The 24,750-nt window shown below is 50.4% G+C and overlaps 1 protein-coding gene across 2 annotated transcripts in view; it reads right to left on the bottom strand.

Annotated features, from left to right (window-relative positions):
- GSG1L (GSG1 like) overlaps nt 1-24,084 on the bottom strand; it is a 252,603-nt gene extending 228,519 nt beyond the window's left edge. The window contains exon 1 of one of the 2 annotated variants that reach the window (XM_027527610.1): nt 23,684-24,084. In XM_027527610.1, the coding sequence (XP_027383411.1) occupies nt 23,684-24,026 (343 nt within the window). In that variant the 5' untranslated portion in view covers nt 24,027-24,084. The remainder of the gene's footprint in view (nt 1-23,683) is intronic. The other variant, XM_027527609.1, reaches the window with a different exon arrangement.
- Between the last annotated feature and the right edge of the window lie 666 nt (nt 24,085-24,750).

Below are 24,750 nucleotides of genomic sequence, written 5' to 3'. Positions count from 1 at the left end.
GCCACCAGGTGAAAAATGAGGCAGATTAGAGAGAATCCACACATCCTATTTTGGAATAAACATTAGGCCTGAAGAGACCTTTCCAGACCCAGAGATGAGGAAAAGAATCATGAATAGGGCATTGGGGATCATTCTACAACCTAAAAAGAGGAACAGAAGCACATCTTTGAAATGCACTTATTCTAAGATAATTCGTGGAAGCATTTGTTCCTGTCCCTGAGAAAATATAAACTCCATAACTGAGACTCAACAGATTGGAGAATAAGACAACAGATTTAGTTGAGAAGAGCCGCCAGGAAGGCAGTCTAGGTGAAAGGAAGGACTTTAAGGAACTAAAGATTCAAATTGTTAGTTGCTCAGTCGGTCCATGGAATGCTCTAGGCAAAAATACTGGAGTGGGTAGCCATTCCCTTCTTCAGGGCATCTTCCCAACCCAGGGGTCAAACACAGGTATCTCACATTGTGGGCAGATTCTTTACCATCTAAGCCCAAAAGATGCAAAAACAGAGTCCAGATACATATCTGAAGCAGTGAAGAGCAGACTCACCCCCACAGAAAATGGAATCGACATTGCAGCATGGCAGTTTACCTCCAAAAACTTACACCATTGCCCAGGAGGAGATGCTCTGACAAGTCAGGGACACCAGGAGGCACAGCTCAAGGAGCAGAGAGAATCTTCTCTTGTGTTTCTGCTCCTCTGAGCTGGAATTAAAACTAGGGCCTGGTGGGACTTCCCTGGTGGTCCAGTTGTTAAGACTCCGAGCTTCCAATGCAAGGAGTACAAATTCAATCCCTGGTCAAGGAACTAAGATCCCACATACCATGCGGTCTGGCCAAAAAAATTTTTTTTAAACCTGGAGCCTAGAATCTCTTGCTTTGATGGAAGCACAACATTTCCTACCCTAAAGCTCCCAGCAGAATCAGGCTGGAGCACAGGGAAGAGGAAGCGAGAGGATCTCTCTGACTAGACCAAGGCACCTTCAGAGCTGCCCAAGCACGATTTAACCATAATCACTGGAGTAGAAAAGCATAAAGGATTTAGGGCCAGAATCCATGCTTCTGAGCAGAGATACCAAAAGCTGGAGAACAAACTTTCTAAACTATTTTGGCATACAAAAGAACCAACGGGATTTCTGGTTTTCCTCCTGGCAGGTGAGAGGCTTGGAAGTCACCAATCCACCCTGCGTGGGTATGCGCTAAATCACTTCAGTTGTATCCAACTCTGTGTGACCCTATGGACTGTAGTCTGCCAGGCTCCTCTGTCCGTGGGTGTGTGAGTGAAAGTCCCTCAGTCGCATCCAACTCTGCGACCCCACGGACTATAGAGTCCATGGAATTCTCTAGGACAGAATACTGGAGTGGGTAGCCTATCCCTTCTCCAGGGGATCTTCCCAACCCAGGACTTGAACCAGGGTATCCTGCATTGCAGGCGGATTCTTTACCAACTGAGCTATGAGGGAAGCCCATGGGATTATCTAAACAAGAATACCGGACAGTGTCGCCATGCCTTTCTCCAGGGAATCTTCCAATTCAAGGATCAAACCCGTGTCTCTTATGTCACCTGCATTGGCCAGTGGGTTCTTTACCTCTAATGCCACCTGGAAAGCCCCCAATCCATCCTAAGAACAAGTAAAAGAAAAAGCTCAACAAATTGAAAAGTCAACAACTCTTTTTAGAGCTCCAATAGAAGTGAGGTCACAAGGCAAATGGCTGTCCCCAAAATTGGTGGAGGCTCAGGAGGATTCAGAGAAACACAACATCCCAGAGCAGAAACCGCTGTAGGAACCAGTGCCGGGTGAAGGCATCCTGAACTGTAATTGATGAACTGCTGGAGGCTCAGTGTGGATAAGCCTGAGAAATGAAAACTCCTGCGGGGGACTCTGTCATCCAGGGTCCTCACACTTCTGTGATTTTTACCTGCAGAAGGTCTACCACATCCTCACAGTGAATATTAGAGAAAAAACCCCTCATACTTCAGGAGGGAACGGGGGTAATGAACCATATGAAGTTCATCAGAGCATTCTGTTCTTCTCAACAAGATTTACCCTCAGGACAAACTAGGTAACCAGAGTCCAACCTGTATATTAGTTGCTCAGTCTTTGCAACCCCATGGACTATAACCTGCCAGGTTCCTCTGTCCATGGGATTTTCCAGGTAAGAATACTGGAGTGGGTTGCCATGTCCTCCTCCAGGACATCTTCCCATCCCAGGAATTGAACCTGGGTCTCCGGCATTTCAGGCAGATTCTTTACCATCTGAGCCTCCAGGGAAGCAGAGTAGTCTAACCTGCTGGGGTGTTATCAGAGCCTTACTAACCTGGAGGAAGGGAAATACCCAATTCCAGCGATTCTATGCCACCTAATAGTACAGGGGACTGAGAAGCACATGGGAAACTCACAACCCAGGGGCACAGGCTCACCGAAAGGCTGAGACCTAATTCACAAGACCACAGGACACTTGCCCTGCCCCACACATCACCATCACATTACTGAAGGCTATCAACAGCAGTTCCTTTTACCCAGTACACCATTTCCAGCTATTAAGAAAAAAATTACTAAGTATGGCTAACATGTGATCTGGCAATTGTGCCCCTGGGCATATATCCAGAGGAAATTCTACTTTGAAAAGATACATGCACCCCAATGTTTGTAGCAGCACTATTTATAATAGCCAAGACAAGGAAGGAACCTAAGTGTCCATCAACAGATGAATGGATAAATGAGATGTAATTAAAATACGTATAAAGGAATATTACTCAGCCATAAAAAGAATAAAATAATGTCATTTTCAGGAACATGGATGGACCTAGAGGGTAACATATTAAGGAAATAAGCCAGATGAAGACAAATATCATATCATACCACTATATGTGGAATCTAAAACATGATACAAATGAACTTATTTACAGAACAGAAACAGACTCACAGACATAGAAAAATAACTTTTGGTTACCAATGGGGAAAGTAGGAGGAGGAATAAATTAGGAGTTCGGGATTAGCAGATATGCACTAATATATAAAAAATAGATAAACAACAAGGTAGCACTATCTGTAGCATAGGGGACTATATTCAATATCTTAGAATAAACCATAATGGCAAATAATATGAAATATGATATACATACATTTATGTTATATTTATTTTATTTGGGATATATACATACACCCCAAATTAACATCAGACAGATCCAGAAAGTTCAGAGAATGCCAAAAAGAACATTAAGCCTATGTGACAGAAAATAATAGCCATAGAGGTCAGGGGACAGAAAACAATCCCATAAATAAGAGGTGGGTGTTTCTGAAGAAGAGCCCAGAAAAAATGGCATAGTAGAAATAGTTGAAAATACAAGACAATCAAGCCTTCCTAAGCTGATAACAGCAGGTACTTGGCCAATTTTAAAAGAGATTTATTTATTCTGTGATGAAATTCTATGTTGAGGATAAATGGGAAAAATCATATAAGAATCAAGGAAAAACAGAACAAGTTGTCTACAAAAGAAAAAAATTAGACTGACTTCAGGCACCTCTTCCTCAGTGAGAGACGCCAGCAAATATGGAATGATGCCCACAGGACACTAAGGGGAAAGGTTTAAACCTGTGTCTTCTATACCCAGCTATGGTGTCATTCACAGCCAAAGGTCACAGCGAGCCATTCTTAAACAAGAGCTAAGAAGCAGATCAAGTGCACTGGGGATAAAGCACAGTCCTCCATGCCTACAAAGCTCTGATCTTATCTCTGCTCCCTGCCCCACTTTACCCCACACCACTCTCCCTAGCTCACTACCCTCCAGCCACATCCAACTTCTCTCCATTCCTCCCACTCACCAAGCTCTGTCCCTCTGCAGAGGCTTTTCACTGTTGTTTCCCCTGCCTGCCCCAGGCTAGCTTCCTCTCATTCTTCAAATCTCACTTAAATGCCCCTCCTCAGAAGGAGATGGGTTTGCTGCCTCATGTATTGTTAATATACGCACATTCACACATGAGCAGATGTATGTGTGCACACATACACACTAGAACTAGAACACATATACACATACAACTAGAAGTTCCAGGAGGGCAGGAATTACCTCACTGGCCTCATCTCCACTGCATCTCAGCATCAAGCATGGGATCCAGCCCACAGCTGGTGGCCAGAACATACACCATCATATCTAGTGTTGAAAGTCAACCAGGACATGAATAAAATGGGGTAGGGGTGGAAATTAACTAAAAGGACTTAGAATTAGTATTGAAACCAGTTATGCAAGAAATCAAGTTGCAATTATTATTACAAATATGAGTAAAAACCAAAATTCAAGAGCCACTAATCTCATCATAGGACTTCTCCAGTGGTCCAGCGGGCTTCCACTGCAGGGAGTGCAGGTTCAATCCCTGGTGAGGGAACTAAGATCCTTCATGCTGCATGCTATGCTATGCTAAGTCGCTTCAGTCGTGTCCGACTCTGTGCGACCCCATAGACGGCAGCCCAACAGGCTCCCCCGTCCCTGGGATTCTCCAGGCAAGAACACTGGAGTGGGTTGCCATTTCCTTCTCCAATGCATGAAAGTGAAAAGTGAAAGTGAAGTCACTCAGTCGTGTCCAACCCTCAGCGACCCCATGGACTGCAGCCCTCCAGGCTCCTCCATCCGTGAGATTTTCCAGGCAAGAGTACTGGACTGGGGTGCCATTGCCTTCTCCGTCATGCTGCATGGGGCAGCCAAAAAAAAAAAAAAAAAACAACAACTGGCTTCCCAGGTGGCATTCATGGTAAAGAACTGCCTTCCGATGCAGGAGACGTAAGAGACACAGGTTTAATCCCTGGGTCAGGAAGAACACCTGGAGAAGGGCATGTCAACCCACTCCAGTATTCTTGCCTGGAGAATCCCATGGACAGAGGAGCCTGGAAGGTTACAGTCCACAGGGCTCCAAAGAGTAGGACACAACTGAAGTGACTTAGCGCACAATCTCATCCCACCACAGAAGATGTACTACAAACAGCTCTTCATAATTATTAGAGAAATGGAAATCTAAGATTTAAAAACAGAATTAACAGCAATGTGTAGACTTTTCAAGCCATCAGCGAAGAAAATAGAAACAAAACCAAAAAGGAAAAACAAAGAACATGTTTAAAGAGAAAGGAATAAAGAATTGAAACATTCTACAAAAAGACATGAAATCAAATGTACTGATTACAGAAATAAACATCATTTGATTAAGACCCCCAGGTGTCCCAAAAGACAGACTCTAACTATGCCGCTCTCACCAGATGTGCACCTAACAGAAAGACACAAAAAAAGTTAAAATAAAAAGGCTAGAAAGATATCAAGAGGACACAAACAAAAGAAAGCTGGGATAGTGATATTAAAATATGAAAAAATAGAAGCCAGAGCAAAAAGCATTCACTAGGGGAAAACAGTCATTTTATCTTGACAAAAGATAAAATCCACAATTCCACAATGAAAATATAACTGTCACAGATCTTTTTGTGATGAATAACAAAGAATCAAACTTTATAAAAACAAAAACTATTAGAAACACAAGTAAAAATGGAAAGAATTCTATTGAAGAGAAAGACTTTGACCTACCGCATCTAGCTTTTGACAGATCAAGAAGGCGAAGAGAAATAAACAACAAAATCATCCTTGAAGTTCTAAATTTTATAAACCTGCTTTACCTTACACACAGGGAAACTAAATAGAACATTCAATTTGTCAAATAATTTTTCCCAAAAAAGTACGAAGCAGAATTTCACAGGCCACCTCCTTCAACATTCTGTAAAGCTAAAAATTAATGACAAAAAATTTGTGAATAAGGCAAAGCACCAGGAAATTCTTAATGCTTCACCAAATTATTCTTGAAGATAAATTCAATGAAAGAGACTTCCCTGGTGGTCCAGTAGTTAAGAATCTGCCTTCCAATGTAAGGAACATGAGTTCAATACCTGGTCAGGGAACTAAGAACCCCCAGCCACAGGGCGGGCAACTAAGCCCACGCTCCGTAGCTAGAGGAGCCCATGCACCACAACAGAGACCCAGCTCAGCCAAAATAAACAAGCAAATAACTCAACGATGAAACGAAACTGAAATTTCAGAAGTGCTGAAAACAAAATTACAATTTCAGAACTTTTAGAAAACCATTTTGAAAAAGGCACTGCATTTCTAAGCTCACAAGATTTGAGCAAAGTGGTGCTGATAGGCAAACTCATAGCACTAAATGCATTCTTGTTTTTAAAACTATGGAAACAAAATTTTCAACTCAAATACTTGAAAACAGTAATAAAACAACCCTCACAAAAGTAAGCCAAAAGAAATTAATGATGCATTAGGAAATTTAAACTGAATTTCTAAATACAAAAGTATGGCTTCTTTATTTAAAAAAAAAAAAAAGGTGGAGGGGACAATTAAACAGCCTAGCTGGTAAGACCTGGACCGAAAACAAAGAGAAAAATCAGGGACAAATTACCGGAGCCTTCAACTTGAGAATGTGACATCTCGGTACAGATTTCACGTAAAGATTTCAAGCCAGTCTGCTCTTTTCTGGAGGGTCTGAAAAGCAATTTTCACCAGGACCCATATCACCCTCAGCAGATTTCAGCAAAATAAATCAAGAGAAAGAGGGAAAATATATAGGACTAGGAGTATAAAGAGGAAACTAATTAAACAGAGACTTTTCCTTTTAATCACAAGAAAATACTTTGCTAAATTTTATGCAAATAAGTTTGAATCTCTTGATGAATAAATTATTTTAGAAGAAAACACAATTCTCTAAAAACTGACTCAAGAAGTAGAAAATGGATGAACTTATTCTGCCTAGAACGCTGCCCGCCTACCCACAACTCTGTGTGGCCACCTTATCCTGGTCATTCAGATCTCAGTTCAAATGTCACCCCTTGAAAGAAGTTCCCCCAACACCCAATCAAGAACCCCACCCTCACCTGCTATCTCATGACTCTGCTTCATAGCACTTAGGTCTACAGTGATTGAAAATATATGAAATTATGGGCTTCCCTGGTGGCTCAGACAGTAAAGACTCTGCCTCCAATCCAGAAGACCTGGGTTCAATCCCTGGGTCAGGAAGATCCCCTGAAGAAAGGAATGGCTACCCATCCCAGTATTCTTGCCCAGAGAATTCCATGGACAGAGGAGCCTGGTGGGCTATAGTCCATGGGGTCGCAAAGAGTCAGACACAACTCAGCTTTCTTTTCACTTAAGTTTTCATATGAAATTATTTATTTATGTTTGCTTAACTTATTTATTTTCTCTCTCCACTGGAATATGAGCTCCTTGTGAGCAGGGATCTCATTCATCAAGTTCACCCAGTATTCCTGGTACAGAGGAGGGGACCCAGCACAGAGCAGGTGCTCAAAAAACATGTCTGAATGAATGAAGATCAAAGAAGACACAAAGATAGCTTCCAAATAATCATTCCAAATGATCTCTTATTGCAAAGGAAGACAAATCTTTCAAGATGGAAATAACTATCCAGTAAATGTCAGAACAAGTGGGCCGGCAGTCATATATGGGAAGATGACTGACCACAGGTCTCAAAATCCTACTCCAACACAATCAGCGGGGGAATGAAGAATGGGCTTGAGAAGCAAGCAACCTAAACATCCATTGACAGAAGAATGGATAAAGAAGATGTGGTACGTATATGCAATGGAATACTACTCAGCCATGAAAAAGAATGAAATCATGTCATTTGCAGCAACATGAATGGACCTAGAGATTACCATACTAAACGAACTAAGTCAGAGAGAGAAAGACAAATATCATAGAATATCACTTATATGTGGGATCTAAAACATGGCACAAATGAACTTGTTTACAAAACAGACTCACAGGCATAGAAAACAAACTTAAGTTACCAAAGGGGAAGGTCGGGGAGGGATAAATTAGAAGTTTGGAATTAACACACACACACACACTGTTGTTGTTTAGTCACTAAGCCATGTGCGACTCTTTTGCAACCCCATGGAAAAGGGTAGCCGGCCAGGCTCCTCTGTCCATGGGATTCTCCAGGCAAGAATACTGGAGTGGGTTGGCATTTCCTTCTCCAGGGGATCTTCCCGACCCAGGGCTGGAACTCATGTCTCCTGCATTGCGGGTGGATTCTCTATCACTGCGCCACCAGGGAAGCCTCCAGATACACACTACTGTATATAAAAGAGATAACCAACAAGGAGGACCTACAATACAGCACAGGAAACTAAACTCAACGTTTTGTAACCACCTATAAGGGAAAAGAGTCTGAAAAGTATATGTGTGTGTGTGTGTGTGTATAACTGTGCTGTGCACCTGAAGCTGAAACTAACATGATATTGTATTCATAAATCAACTACACTTCAATTAAAAAACCTCCATTAAAGACAGTGAGTATCTGAATGTACAAGAGATTCAAAAATAAAATAGATAAACAACAAGGACCTACTGTATAACACAGGGAAGTATATTCAATATCTTATAATAACCTATAATGGAAACGAATATGTATACATAACTGAGTCATTGTGCTGTACACCAGAAACTAACATAACATTGTAAATCAACAATACTTCAATTAAAAAAAAAAAAGACAGTCTGGAAAAGTCACGGAGATGTGACTGGTTTATGCAGTTAAGAACACACGTGGAAGCAGTGAGTGGCCCGGCACCTCACTACACATTAGATGCATTCCTCTACTCAAGCCACTCAGACCAGGGGGGCAGAGGGGAGGCAGAGAAATGGCTGGACTCTGGATGTATTTCTATTTTTTTAAATATTTATTTATTTATTCATCGGGTCTTAGTTGACACACGTGGTGTTTTCCTTGCAGCATGTGGGAATCTTCCTTGCAGCACACGGGCTTCATTGCCCCAAAGCACGTAGGACCTTAGTTCCCCAACCAGGAATAGAACTCGCATCTGCATTGGAAGGTGGATTCTTAACTACTGGACCACCAGAGAAGTCCCTGGATGTATTTTGAAAAGGAGCCAATAGGATCTGCTGATGGATTGAATGCTGATGTATGTGTGAGAGACAGAGAGAGGGGAGAAGGGGTTAAAGAGAACTTCAAGGTTTCACCTGGGAAAGACGGTGCTGTCCTTTATTGCTTGTTGAGATGGAGCTGAAGGGGCAGGTGAGGATGAAGTATCCAATCACACTTGTCACCAGTCTTCCCAAGCTCCGCTTTCTAGGCACCTGGTAGGACCGCCATGCTCCAGCCCCCAGGAGATTAGCTAATGCCATGTGACTTGCTTTGGCCAATGAAATGCAAGCCAAATGGCATGAGCCACTTCTGGGCAGAAATTTGTCCCCCTTTCCTGCTTCTACAGCCTCAGAACCCGGAGACAGAGCCTCTCTTACCCGAGTCCAGGATGGGGACACATGGAATACAGCCCTGAGGTTGTCTGAACCTTCCTGGACTTGTAGATGGTCAGGGCAGAGTGACCCAGCCTCCCCCAGCCAGTGATGGCAGAAGAACAGACAGTGGGTTGGGGACTTGTTCATTGGAGATGCAGGTTAGACCTCTGAGCAGAGGTCTCAGCTGAGGGGAGCCACTGAGACTTGCGCCCAACCCCCCACCCTGACTGTGTCTGGGGAGGGTCTTCCTCCCTCTGCTCCTCACCCAGGACCACCCAGATTTCTCCTGAGACTCAGCAAGGCAAGTGTTAGTCACTCAGTCGTGTCGGACTCTTTGCAACCCCATGTGCTGCAGCCCACCAGGCTTCTCTGTCCATGGGATTCTCCAGGCAAGAATACTGGAGAAGGGTACTATTTCCTCCTCCAGGAGATCTTCCCGACCCAGGGATCAAACCCACGTCTCCTGCATTGCAGGTGGACTCTACCATCTGAGCCACCAGAACCAGCAGGGAACAAAGCTGGCAGCTGAGGGCATGGGACAAGGATGGCAGGGAGAGACAGTCCTTCCAGAGCTCGACCCTGGGACAGAGCAAGCAGGATGGAGAGAGACCCAGAGAGAAGAGAGGACAGACAGACAAGGACAGAGGGCAGGGGAGGCTCCACAACTGCGTCCCAGTGGCCACCAGGATACAGATCCAGTTGACTCGCTGAGAAGCTGCCTCCTACATAGTGATTATACTTGGGCTGTGAAAGACCAGTTTTGCTAAGATGTGTTTATTACTCTCATCATACATGAGTCACCACCATCCTTATTATTATTGACCTGTGGCAGTTGAGAGAGGGGCTGGAGAGCCTCGATGGGCAGAAGCCCCCCAGTAGCACAACACCAAGCCCACCCACTTCCCCCTAGCAGGGGAGGGATGGAGGAAGGAGAAAGGGGGAGTCTGGGGAAGGGGAGGGTCTGGTCTGGCTGCCGCACCTTCCCCACCTGCCCGAGGCACCAAGGGCTGAGGCCTCAGGAGCCCACCCCTGGCAGTGCAGCCTCCTCCCATCATGGACTGAGCCCTCCTGGAAAAGAGCAGCAAGAAGGGGGCCATATGTGAGACTTCCCGCCTCCCCCGGGCTATTTCAGGCTCCCCTTACTTGCCTCTCCTCTCAGCAACTAAGGCCTGCCTCTGTGTGTGTGTGTGTGTGTTGTGTGTGTGTGTGTCTTGGTGTCTCCCTTTCAGTTACTCTGTTTCCCCCCTAATTGCTGCCTCTGCTTCTCTCTGTGTCTCTCCATCTGTGTGTGTGTATCCCTGGTTTATAACTCTGCACATCCCTCTGTCTGTCTCCACGTCTCCTGCCCTGGTCCCCTCTGTATGTGTCTTTCTTTCTCTCTCTCTCTCTCTCTCTCTCTCTGTCACTCTCTTTCATTACCTCCCTTCCTGGCTCCTCTGATCGCAGCCTTGCCCTGGATCCCTCTGATATTCGGGGTGTCTGCAGTCTCTGATCCACTCCCTGGGAGGCTGGGATGCAGGACAAGGCCCCTCCCCACCACTGCCCCTCCCCCAGGCTCCAGATCTGCTTCGGGAAGCTGGAACATGGACATCCCCTGGCTGGCGTCCACCAGCAGCAAGGGGGCAGCCCCTGGGAGAGGACCCTGCAGCCCAGTACCCAGAAGCGATGAGGAGGCAGCCTCTGCATGGGCAGTTTGGGGCCGGGCCACCCTTCACACCTCAGTGAGTCACCACCCAGCAGGAATCCAGTGACAGAGGTCAGCACTGCCATCTTCATTTTTTGTCAGTGATTCTGGCCTCCCCATTGGAATAGATTTAAACCACCAGGACTCATCAGAAAAGACCCTGATGCTGGGAAAGATTGAAGGCGGGAGGAGACGGGGAATGACAGAGGATGAGATGGTTGGATGGCATCACCAACTCAATGGACATGAGTTTGAGTAGGCTCCGGGAGTTGGTGATGGACAGGGAGGCCTGGAGTGCTGCAGTCCATGGGGCTCACAAAGAGTCGGACACGACTGAGCAGCTGAACTGAACTGACTCACAGGAAGGAGCCAAACCAAGAGCTCAGGATAATCACCCCACTTGCCAGGTGGGGAAACTGAGACCCACATTTCCTCTGAAAACTCAGGAGAGGAAAACTTCCCACTCACTCTGCTCTAAACTTCTGTCCCCAGCAATGTCCCCATCCCCTGTGTGGGATCACACCTTTCTTCCTTGTGATCCTGCACATCTGCCCAGGCCTCCACTCTGAGGATGCTCAGGGCCTCCCCTCGCTCCTATCGTGACCTGGGGAATCCTGGAGCCCTGGGCTTCACCACCCTGGAACAGTCTTGCGGGGCTGTGGGGTGCTCCCCACCAGCCAAGAGGGCCTCTGCACTTGGGCTGATCCTGCCTGTCACTTTCTACCCTCTTTACACACACACACACACACACACACACACACGCACGCATGCACTGACCCTCTTGACAGCCCTCAATTTTGCTTTGTGCATTTCCAAGGTAACATGTACATCCCATGGAAAGACCCTCATCCTGCGACATTGAGACCCTGGGTACCAGCTCTCCCATCCAAAGGGATTCTGCCACTTCCTAAGGACCATGGCGTTCTGGCCCAGGGACACCACGGTCAGAAGTTGAACACAATCTCTGGTCTGCTCTGAGCTGCTCATTTTAGGATGAGAGGTACAAGTGATAAATGCACTTGGAAATTTAAAACAAACAGACAAAAAAATCATCTCAGCGGGTGGTAAATGCTGTGAGGAGATTGTGGGAGAACACAGCATCGAGGGCTGGGGGGTTGGGGAGGGTCTTCGGACATGACAGCCTCATATTTAGAAGAAAGGAATCCGCATGAAAGACCAGCGAGAGCACACACGCAGAGGTGGGAAATATGCTGGATGTGGCCGGAAGTGCAGAGAGTGTGGCGCAGAGCCGGAAGTGGAAGACCGTACCGGAAGCTGAGAGAGCAGGAGGCAGAGGTGGGCTGGTAGTGAGGGGCCTGGCCGGAGCTCGCTGCCCACTTGTCAGATGCAGAATGAGAGGCCTGGATGGGAACACTGGGGCCCACACCTGCTGTGCTTCAGAAATCCCTGGGGAGCTGGTTAGACGTGTGGATCCCTGGGACTTCCCTGGTGGTCCAGTGGTTAAGAATCCACCTGCCGATGCAGGGGACATGGGTTAAATCCCTGGTCCGGGAAGATCCCACATGCTGAGGAGCAACTAAGCCCGTGTGCCACAACTACTGAGCCCAAGCTCTGGAGCCTGTGCTCTGCAATAAGGGAAGCCACTGAAATGAGAAGCAAGAAGAGTGGCCTCTGCTCACTGCAACTAGAGAAAAACCCTAGGGTGGCAATGAAGACCCAGCGCAGCCAATTAATCAATTAATTAAAAAAGAAATTCAGATCCCTGGGCCTTACCCCCAACCTATCCAGCAGAAGGTCCAAGGGTGAGGCCCTAGGGAATCTGTTTTTTAGCAAGTTCGGGTTAGACAGCATCACCGACTCAATAGACATGAATCTGAGCAAACTCCGGGAGATAGTGGAGGACAGAGGAGTCTGGCAAGCTACAGTCCATGGGGTTGCAAAGAATCAGACACGACTTAGCCACTGAACACCAACAACAACTAGATTGCCCTGGGCACAGCCAGGTTTGGGAAACACCAGATGGATCAGAGGTCCTCAACTTGGGGTGGTCTCCAGTGTGGGTCTCCGGAAACCGCAAGCCAAATTGTGTGTTTAGGGGGACCCGGTTCTCTGGATGGAGGCCCCAGGTTTCCATCTCAGCATCACAGAGCCCAGAGGGCCACACGATCAAGAACCTCTGACTCAGGCACAGCTGCAGTGTCTTGGCTAAAAGGAATTGGGCCAGGGATTGGGCTCAGCCACAAACTCCTTCAGTTCCTAGATGTACCTTTGTTTTGTAAGTAGGGGGCATCTGTTGTCCTTATCTGCCCAGCATCTGTTTCTGGGTTGTTGTTGTTCAGTGACTCAGTCATGTTCAATTCTTTTGTGACCCCATGGACTGTAGCCCTCCAGGTTCCTCTGTCCAAGGGATTTCCAGGCAAGAATACTGGAGTGGGTTGCCATTACCTTCTTCAGGGGATCTTCCTGACCCAGGGATCGAACCTGAGTCTCCTGAGTTGGCAGGTGGGTTCTTTACTCTTGAGCCACCTGGGAAGTCCCTCTTACTTGGACAAGTCCCAGCTTTGAAGAACCACCTACAATACAGTGATTGTTTTAACTTTTTTATTGTGGAAAATTTCAAACATACACAAAAGTGAAAGGAGCAGTGTAATAAATCCCCATGAATCTATCGACTACCATCAAGAATTATCAGCACCTGGCCAATGTCATCTCATCTATATCATCCTCTTGTCCTCTTTCCCTTTTTTTAAAACAGAAGGTCCTTGTTGGTTACTTATTTTAAACAGAGCAAGGTGTATATGTCAATCCAATGACTGTTTTAATGGCCCCAATTCTTCACTCTCTCCTGTATCCATAGACGGTTTCCCTGGTGGCTCAGATGGTAAAGAATCCGCCTGCCAATGTAGGAGACTCAGGTTCCATCTCTGGGTCAGGAAGATTCCCCCAAAGAAGGAAATGGCGACACTCCAGTATTCTTACCTGGAAAATCCCACGGACAGAGAAGCCTGGAGGGCTACAATCCACAGGGTCGCAAAGAGTCAGACACGACTTCAACTAAATAACAGCAACAACCTATATCCATGCCCTTGGCCATTGTAACTCTGTGGTGCCCGCAACAGTGACTCCAGGCTCAGCTGCATGATTTGCTTTGGCCAATGAGGTGTCAGCAAAGCAAATAGCCAGCATACGTGTGAGTCACCTAATATTTAGGCCCAACCTAATGTGGACCCGCAGACTATCAAGCTGAGCTTACAGCTGTCTGCCCCTGAGGTTCTGCTGTTACACAGCATCACTGTGGTAAGTGCTGACTGGAACAGCCCTCTTCCACTCTCAGGCCTCATGGTTGAGGGGAACCTGTCCTCATATCCTGTGGTCAATCAATACCATCTACCCCTCAGGCCACGCCCATCAGTTCAAGGACATGGAGACACAGTCCCAAACTGATCCAGTGAGAACAGGCTCTGGGACTTTTGTTTGGAACCTTGGACAGGATGATCTCTTTTGCCCCTCAAGTTACTGAAAGGACAGAAGGTAAGTCCAAAGTTTGGGGGATATCCACAGGGGGAGAGTGGACTTGAGAATGAAGCTAACCCAGAGGAAGGCAGAGCCAAAGGCTGGAAAGAGAAAGTCCCAGTTACACTGTGATCCAGCCACGCCACAACCTGGACTTTTCTTAGAAGACTTTCTATCAAGAGCGACCATAAGTTCCTCTTTTTTTTTTTAAGGCCATTTCAGGTGATTTTGTCTCTCACGTGGTGAGACCTGGAGTCCTGCCTAATGGGTCACCTCCTTTAGGGATGTCCATCCAAGCCCCACCCTTCCCCCTGGCTTGAAGCTCTGCTCTCCTCTCTTCACAGGACGGGCTTGTGTAGATCCTACACCCTCCACTCCCGGACAGAGCAGACGGAATCAGCCATCAAGGCCACCACGGGCACCACACCGTCCAATCAGATTCTTTCTCAAGACTCTGAACTGATAGCCATGGAAACAAGGAGCTGGGACTCCAATCACAGGAGCAGCAGGGCTCTGGCCTAGAAGTTGCAAACTGGCGGGACAGGGTCTGCTCACCCTTCATAAATGTTAGGCCCAGTCCTGCAGAGCACGCTTCTTATTAACTGAATTCATTGCCAAATTTCAGCCATTTCTTGGAGGGCTGATAAAATGGACAACTTTGGTCCTACAGGGTCCCCCTTCCTCCAATAATAATGGGCACTGGAGCTGAACAGTAGCTGCCCCTTTAGGGGGGCAGCCGCTCCCAGTTCCCCACTGGCCCCTCCATTCCCCAAACTTTCTTTGGTTTCCAGTCTGGCCTCAGTAGGGTTTTAGTTGGTGACTCTGGACCTGCAGGAAGATTATCAGCTCTGGCCTCCAGGAGCCCAGATAGTCCTGGCTCTGACTTCCAAGGCCTTTGCCTGGATTTTGTAGGCAGCAGCATCCTCCCTAAAACAAAAAAAAAGAAAGAAAGAAACCCTGTCCTTAAGTGGGCTTGAGTCTGCTCCTGTCGGTTCGGACCACGGATGGCCCCACTGGAAACACAGAGCCCTGAGGTCACAATATCCCCACAAGGTTCCAAGTCTGGCCCCAGGATTTAAACAGGGAGGATGACCGCATGAAGCCCCTTAGCCCCTTACAGCACCCCCACTGAATACCTCTTCTCAGAAGGAGAACAGGGAGGGGAAGGGGGAAGAAAGGACATCTGACAAGTCCAAGGGAACAGCAGGCACAGAACCGGGGGCCTCCCGCTGCACACACGAGTTCTGAGAAGGTCCTAGAACCCCACATGCATTCAACACCTATTCACCGAACCCTCACTCAAAGCCAGCATTATGTAAAATGCACCAAGTCTTGCCCCCATGAAGTCAGCATCCGAGCAAGGGAGAGACATAATAAAGATAAATGAAAACAGAAACAGAGTCACAGATGTAGAAAACAAACTTATGATTATCAAGGGGTGGGGGAAGGGGGAGAGATAAATTTAGAGGTTGGGATGGACATATGCATGTGTGCTGTGCTAAGTTGCTTCAGTCATGTCCAACTCTGTGTGACCCCATGGACTGTAGCCCGCCAGGCTCCTCTGTCCATGGGATTCTCCAGGCAAGAATACTGGAGTGGGTTGCCATTTCCTTCTCCAGGGGGGTATCTTCCCAATCCAGGGATTGAACTCCCGTCTCTTATCTCTTACATCTCCTGCAGTGGCAGGCAGGTTCTTTACCACTAGCGCCACCTGGGAAGCCCTGGATGGACATATACACACTACTATACATAAAATACTATATATAAAACTAATAAGGACCTACTGTATAGCATGGCAACCCTACTCGATACTTTGTAATGGCCTATATGGGAAAAGAATCTTAAAAAGAGGGGAGATATGTACATGTAACTGATTCACTTTGCTGTATACCTGAAACTACACTGTAAATCAACTATACTCTGATAAAATTTTTTGAAAGAAAGGAAGGACGGAGATAAATGAGTGATAGGTAGTGGGTAAGACAATAATTAGAGTGATGGGGGAATAAGGAGGGGTGGGAAGTGTTTGGAGACGTGAGGTCACTGATGTAGACCACATGGTCTGGGAAGGTGGTCTGGGACCATGTCCACTGAGAGAGGACATCTGAGCAGAGCCCTGCCTAAGAAGGGAGGGACCCTGGTAGGTACCTGGAAAAGAGTTCCCACATTAAAGGAGCAGCAAGTGCCAAGGCTCTGAGGCGGGAGGGCCTTGGCCTGTTGGAGGACCAGCAAGGAGGCTGGTGTGGCCAGGGCAGAGCAATTGCGGGGAGAGATGGTCAGAGAGGCACGAGGGGCAAATTTCAAAAGGCCCACAGGGCTTCGACGATGCCTGGCTGTAACCAAGTAGGACAGGATGCATGGGAGGGCCCTGCGCAGAGGAGGGACTCGGATTTAACAGGATTCCTCTGGTGCCGGATGGAGAACAGACGGGGGTGGGGACCAAGGGCAGGAACCCAGGGAGGGGTGACTGGCCTAGTCCAGGGGAGAGATACCAGGGCAGAGCTGGTCATGGTCAGGTGGGGGCTGGACTCTAAATGAAGAGCAGGCAGGATTTGCCCATGGATGAGACGTGGGGTGTGAGAACACGAGGCACCAAGGAGGACCCCAAGGCTTGGGGCCTAGGTGGATGGGGGAGGGCAGATGGTGGGGGGCGGGGGTGGACCATGGGGAGAGGCAACTGCCACCCCCACAGGAACCTGGGCCCAGTGCTGATGGACCTGCCAAGTTTTTGAGAAAAGCCATCAATCTGGATGTTTCTGTGAAGTGTCTCAATTTTCAAACACTGGCAACTTATTCAAAGATGCTGAAAACACCGCAGGGCCAAGAAAACAGATGGACAGGGTCTTCCCTGGTGGTCCAGTGGTTAAGGCTCCACACTTCTACTGCAAGGGGCAAGAGTTCGATCCCTGGTTGGAGAACTAAGATCCAGCATGCCATGCAGCCAAAAATACATAAATAAACCAAATATACCTATTTTTTTTAAATGGACAGTTTGAAGGTGACCCAAGGGCCACACGTCCACAGCCTCTAACCTAAGGTCAGATGACCACAAGCTCCATTATTGAGTGATTGCTGTATACCAGCCAAGCACCTGTGTTATCCACCTAAACTCCAAGGATACAATCGTGAGGCAGATATCATCATCCTCTTGTCCCAGCCAAGGAAACTGAGGCCCAGAGAGGGCAAGCCCCTGCCAGAGGTCACACAGCACATGAGTGGTGGCTTAGGGGCTGGAGCCTGGACAGTGCGACCACAAGGCCTGTGGTCACTGGATGCTCTGCCGCCTCCATCATGCAGACAAAAAACAAAACGAAATGTTCATTTTACACACAAGGAAAAACAAGCCAGAGAGAGTGTGTGACTTGTTTAAAGTCCCTCTGCAAGCTGGCACTGGAGGCTGGACTCGAACCCGGGACAGCCTGGGTCAGGACAACTGGCACAGTGCTCTTCCCAACAAGCCTCTTGGAGGCGCCGGGGGAGCCTTATTAACTGGGGTGGTGGAGACGGGGCGCAGCACTGCACAGCAGACAAGGGCCAGGCTCTGGAGCCTTCTGCATATCACAGCTCTGCCACCTGGAAACTGTGTGGCCTTGAACCAATCACTTTCCCTCTCTGTGCCTCAGTTTCCTCACTGGGCATAACCATGGCACCTACTTCACAGGGTTCTTATGGGAACCAAAGGAAGTAACACTTGTGGGGGGCCCAAGCCACCCCCTTCAAAGTCCAGCTCTTCACCCATCAGCTGCTCCTGGCCTGTGTAATAGTACACTGATGTATTCCCAAGCACTGGAAGCTCCAGGCTGGGGACATCACAGGCCTCCTTGTACTTGTGAAAATGTAGCAGCATAATGTAAGGGGCAGACAGAAGGGCTGAGGTTTCTACAGAAATGAAGGGGAAGCAAGAAGGCATGGGGTAGCAGGGGGCTTCTCCTCCCCAGCAAGGGTCCCATTATGCTCACTGGTGAGCATAGTGAGGGGCAGGTGGAGCAGAAACCTCAGCAGAAGGGGAGGGGTCCCCGGCCAGCCCCCTGCTTCACTGCAGCATAAGAAGACACTTGGAGCCTGGCGGAGAACTGCACCCAGAAAACAAGTTATAACAACCGAAATCCATCCCACAAAAGGTGATGGAACCCCACTATGTGCCAGCACTGGGGACCAGTGTGGAGAACCCAGATAAACTCAACCCCCAGCTGCACAGAGCCCATGGACCACACACGAAACAAACTAGGAACGCTAAGCAAAAGTCGACGGTGGCAAGCGGCTAGAAATCAAGCAGGGAAAGTGTGGGGAGATTAGTGTTGAATCAGGTGCTGGGAGAGAGCTGATTTCAAGAAGCTTTGGGAAACAGGAGCTTCCCTGGCACTCCAGTGGCTAAAACTCCATGCTCCCAAAGCAGGGCACCCGGGTTTGATTCCTGGTCAGGGAACTAGATCCCACATGCGTGTGTGCTTAGTAACTCAGTCATGTCCGACTCTTTGCAACCCCATCGGCTGTAGCCTGCTAGGCTCCTCTGTCCATGGGATTTCCCAGGCAAGAATACTGGAGTGGGCTGCCATGCCCTACTCCAGGGGATCTTCCCGACCCAGGGATCGAACCCGTGTCTCTTATGTCTCCTGCATTGGCAGGCAGAGCTCTTTACCACTAGCGCCACCTGGCAAGCCCAGATCCCACATGCCACAACTGAAAGATCCAACATGCTGCAACGGTGCAGCCAAATAAATAATTTTTTTTTAATTGCTGAAACAGTCTTTGTGGCCATCTGCTGGAAGAGCCTTCCAGGCAGAAGGGAGGACCAGTGCAAAGGCCCTGAGGCCACGTTTGTCTGGTGCTGGGGGCCAGTGCAGCAGAAGTCAGTGACCAGTGTGGGAAGGAGAGGACCCAGAGAGCCGGGGGAGGCTGAGGGCCACCCTCATGCGGGGCCTCAAGCTTCGGGGACCATATGGCTTTGATTCTAAGTGAGAAGGGGACTGTCAGAGGGGCCTGTGCAAAGGAGGGACAGGATCCGACGATTACTTAGTTGCAGAGTGGACAGGGATGGGCAGGGATGGGGGCAATCATGGAACAGGTGCAGAAGTCCACGGGAGAGACACAGTGTGGCTCAGACAGGGGGCAGCACAGAAGTGAGACCAGGCATCACACACCCAACAGGTGCTCAGCACATCCCTTCACTGTTTCACTGAATCCTTGCTCCCTGAGCAGCTGCTAGTCGCTCTGATCCCCATAAACCCCATTCTACAGGCCAGCAAACTGAGGCCCTGGCCCAAACCACACCTCTATAAAGAGGCATCGCGAGGCATCCATCCTTCCTGGACCTTGTCCATCCATGACAGGGGACAGAATAGGTCTAGAGTCAGGACACCAACCATCCTGTTCCTCCTTCCCCTGACTCATCTCTCCCTTCTCACCGGCCACCCCAGTCCCACTTCCCTCCAGACACCCTCACAAGCCCCCCTAGACCTGGCCACCCCATCAATCCTCTGGAGTCATCCTTCTCCTGAGGCTCAAACACACCTTCCCTGAGCTGAAGTCAAACATCACCTGCGCTCCCGTCAGCGCAGCCTCCTTCCCGCCACCCCCTCCCGCCCACCGCCAGACCTTCCCTCATCACTCTTCCAGGCCTTTCTCTGCCGCCTCTCCCACCCCAAGGCCTGCGTCTGCACCCACCCGCGCCTTCCGAGCATCTCAGCCAGAAGAGAAATCCAATTTGCGTGAAGGGCTTGGGGTAATTCTGTGTCGAGGCCATGCTTCCCTGTCTGCCTGTTGAAGGAGGCTGATGCTCCTTCTTAGAGGAGAGAGAAAAGCGTCCTTTGTGCCGGGTCTGGGGAGATTGTGTCTGTTTAGGACAGGCTGCAGTTTTCTTTGTGAACCCTGTAGATTTTTTTTAGTGTGGGAAAAGGGGCTTATTAGATTTCCCTGTGGCTGCCCAGAGTCGGGAGAGGTTTTTACCCTGAGCACAGAAAGAAATTACCGAACAGGCGTTTGAGAGGAAGGAACATTTAACAGCTGCCTCTCATGGAGAGGTTAGGATTTCGTGGTTGGTGTTTTCACTGGAGTGAACATAAAATCCAGAGAAAGGAAGAAAACCTTTCCTGTAGTTTCATGGTGGGAGGGAAGGAAGTTGGTTGGCCATGTTCTGCGGGGAGAGTAGGATTTTGTTCCTGGGGAGTGGGCGGGAGGGGTGTGTTGGGGTGTTTTTTTTCCCCCTCTCCAAGTAGAAAGAAATTTTAAAATGGTTGCAGAACCCAGAAGGAAGGTTGTCATAGCAACAAAAGTTTGAGGCCAGGTACCTCCTGGCACCCTTTCAGTACCACGGCGATGGAGGGGTAGGATCTGGGCACCGTAGGATCCGCTGGGAAAATCATCCAAGTTTGGCTCAGACTTCCCAAATTTCTCACCAACAGTGACAGGCTGATAACTGTTTTCCAAGCTCCCAGGGAGGAAAATTGTGATTTTCTGGGAGGGGCGATCGCTAACCAACAGTGATCAAGAGGAAAGAGAAAAACTGTGGGTTTGTTTTATTTACCCAACAAACTAACCATCCACGTTTTTACTAAGAGAGGACTGCAGGTGAGGGTCTTATGCTGAGCCCTCTCCCAAACTGCCCCTTTCTCCAACCCCCAACTGCACGGTTCTCTTCTCTGATCACTTCATCTGGATTCCTTTCTGCCCCAGAAAGACAACTCAGGCCCCCTCATCAGGTGTGAGGCCAGACAAGAACCTCTCTTAACTTCAAAGTCCTCATCTGAAAAATGGGCACCATAGAAGTGCCTGCCGCGCAAGGGTGTTCAACAAAATTTCGCAGGTGAGACGTTTTCACAATTCTGGTACACATCAAGGGCTCAATAATTGTGAGCTAGCATTGTTTTCAATTTTTTTAACTAACATTCCTTAATGCTTAAAGAATTTAAACATGCTGTGTGGGGATATGCATATACATATCGCTGACTCACTTTGTTGTACAGCAGAAACTAATACAACACTGTAAAGCAACTATACTCCAATCAAAAAAATCCTTAACATCTTGTGTCAAGCCCTGAATGAGCCACAAGGATGAGCTACAGGGAAATAACAGCAACAGTTCGGGGCGTGACCTTCAGGAAGGGGCCTGGAGGGACCTCCAACAATTGAGAGGCTAAGCTGGCCAGTGGAGACCCTGGCACTTCATGGAGCAGAGACGGGACCACGCCACCACCAGACACAGTGTTGGATCTAAGTGTGTACACAAAGGAAGGAGCAGGTGGTCTGAGAGTTTCCATGAAGAGAAACTTGGTAAGAGGTAGAGGTGAAGTGTGGGGAGGGACCTCTACCCCCAAAAGGGTGCAGATCCTTTCCAGGATAAGGCATTCCGGGGCCTCTCTGGGAGAGGACTACGATGAGTGGAAAGCAGGGAATTTTAGCCAAGATGTCTTTTAAGGTTAATTTATTATTATTACATCCCAGAGTAAAATACTCATGTCCTGAGTGCACGCCAGAAGTAAGTCTGATGGGGTGAAACTGGTCAGGGCATGACCCGATTCAGATGGTCTTTGGCAAACAGCCAGTATCAAGCAAGTGGTGCCATAAAAGTTCAGTGGATCACCCCCAGAGGCAAGACAGAGCAGGCAGAACCCCAGGAAACCTCCAGTCCATGGTCCCGAGGCCTCACGCAACATTACCCTGCAAATAGGTACTGAAGACCTTCTATGCTCTAGACAATACCCAGAGGCTGGGCATGGCAATGAACAAGATGGCTAGGGCCCTGCCCTCATAGAGTGCCACCCTATGGGGACCGGGGACAAGAAGCTGGTGGCCAAAGGCATGCCCCCAGAAAACTTCAGGTTGTGCCAAGTGTGATGGGGGAGATAAAAGTGGCGATGAGATGTCAATACAAAGAGACTCTGCTTCCAAAGGGGGACAGGGAGGTCTTCTCTGCAGGGGACCCTGCCAGGAAGTCCCCATGGAGCAGAGGAGGAGCCAGCCAGGGAAGACATGGGAAAGGGCATTCCCTACAGGGACTGCAGCCTCCCTGGGTTTATTCCACACCTTCTTCCCTCTGTCCTTTCAAACAGTCAGGCCAAAGCCTAGCTCAGGGCAAACTGGAGGTTTGTGGCCCACTCCTGTCTCCATGAGGCTGCACACATAGCCCACGTTGACATCTGAGAGCTAAGTGACAGAGGAGAGTTTTAACCTTGGGGAGTGAGGTCAATTCACTCAAGAGGGCCCCCTCACCTGGACTTGGAGCAACATCCTCTCCAGCGTCCTGGAGGTTCCGGGTGGTGTGGACCAGCGTCCCCAGCATGGGGCCCCGGGGTCCTGCCCCGGCCTCGCTGCCTGCCTCGGAGACCCTTATTCCAGCCCTGGCCGTCTGCCTGCCTCGGAGACCCTTATTCCAGCCCTGGCCGTCTCCTATGCGTACAGGCAAGGGTGCGAGGCCAAGGGCGCAGTTGGATCTGTCTTCTGAAAAGTCACCCCTTCCCCCACAGACCTCCCCCCCACCCCGCCCCCCGCCTCAATTCTGATTGGATCCTCGCCGGGCTGTCCCGCTTTCCCGCCTGCCTTCTCTGCCTTCCGCCGCACCTTCTCCGGGTAGGGGCCGGACGCGAAGCGCTCCTTGCCCCTTGCAGGGAACCAACCGGACTGCCCCCACTGCTCACTCCCCAAACCGGGGCTGGGAGCCGATGAGCGCGGGTTGGAAATGGGGTGCAGGGAAGAATGAGCCCCTGGGCTCGGGGCTCTGTGGATCTGCGTTGGGAGGGGGCAACACCCCCACCACCCCGGGCGGGACGGGGGTAGCCAGAGCCCCGCGAAGGGAAAGGGGGGAAGGGGCGAGCGTGAAGATGAGTTCTGGCGCGGAAAGGAACGCGCGCCCCGCCGACCGGCAGCCGGGGCGGGTGGCCGGGAGACGCGCCTCCCCAAGGCGCGGCGACGTCCCCCCCCGCCGCCGCCCCCCACTAAAGGCGCCTGGCGCTCGGAAGGGGCAGGAGCTCCTCTTGAACCTTGAAACGGTGGAGCGTCCCGAAAGCCCAGCATCTTACAGACACCACCACCACACCATCCGGCAACCTGCCCACCGCGCTCCCCGCGGGAACGCTGGGCCGGCCGAGCCTGCGGAGCGCGGGGCACGGCGTCCTAGCGGCGGCGCGGGGCCCCCAGCCCCAGCGCCAGGAGGGAGCGCGCAGCCCCGGGGGAGCCGGGAGCCGAGCCCCGGGGCGCCGCCGCTCACTCACCGAGCCCGCCGAGCTCCTCCTCGCACGAGTACCAGATGCCGGTGTGGAAATTCCTGAAGAGGAAGCGGTCGTCTCCCGTCTCCCAGCTGTAGAGCGCGCCGCCAGGGGGGCCGTTCCCGGCGGCGGGGGCGGCGGGGACGGCGGGGGCGGCGGTGCCGTTGGCCGTGGCGTTGGCGCCCGAGTTGGGGCAGTTGGCGCTCCCGCCCTGGCCGCAGCCCGGCTTGGGCACCCGCTGCGTGCCCTGGCACCAGTGCGTGGTGAGGAAGGCGGTGGTGGCGAAGAGCAGCGCCAGCAGGTTCAGGGCCACGGCCAGGAGCGCTCGGCCGCGGCGGCTCGTCTTCATGCCGCCCGCGCCGCCGGGACCGCGCCGCCGGGGAGCTCCGCGCGCGAAGTTGGCAGCCGGCGCCCCGCGTCAGCGGCCGCTGCCCGCCGCGCCGCGGGGCTGGGGCGCCTGCGATGGGCGGCGGCGGACGCGGCGCGGGCCCATGACCCGCCCCCCTACCCCGGGGGTGGGGGCGCGGCGCGCGGGGGGCGCGCGGGGAAACGCGGGGGGCGGGCGGCGGCGGAGCGGCTCCGGCGCACCCGGAGCCCGGAGCGCGAGTGCACCTCGGCGAGGAGCCGCGGGCGCCTGGCAGCGGCCACGGCGCAGGGACGCGCGCCCCTCCGTGGGGAGACACCTGCAGGCGGCCGGAGACACTGTTCTGGCTCCCGCCCTCACGGGGAGAGGGGGCGCCCCTCGCCGGGCGCGGGCGGAAGGGGGCCCGGCAGAGAAGGGGCGCCGGGGAGAGACCCGCACCCGACTGGAGGGTCTGAAAAGCAAGAGTGCCAGAGAGGCGCTCTCAGAGAAAGAGGGAGGTGAAGCCACAAAACCAGCCGGGAGGGGTCATCTCGCGCAGGAACCGAAGAGGTCCCGCCCTCTAGAGAGAAGAGCAAGCCTGCTGGGGTCCCCACGAAGAACAGGGGCCCGCAGCACCCTCGCCCCAAGAGGGAACCCCAGGAAGGATCCCCAAAGAGTTTGAGCTGCAGAGTTGAGGATTTCACACACCAAGGAAGCTGCTGGACCCACT

The sequence above is a fragment of the Bos indicus x Bos taurus genome, chromosome 25, assembly GCF_003369695.1.
Source record: "Bos indicus x Bos taurus breed Angus x Brahman F1 hybrid chromosome 25, Bos_hybrid_MaternalHap_v2.0, whole genome shotgun sequence".
In the NCBI taxonomy this organism is placed as follows: Eukaryota; Metazoa; Chordata; class Mammalia; order Artiodactyla; family Bovidae; genus Bos; species Bos indicus x Bos taurus.
Note: the sequence above shows the minus strand (reverse complement) of the source record. Positions and strands in the feature narration are given on the sequence as shown.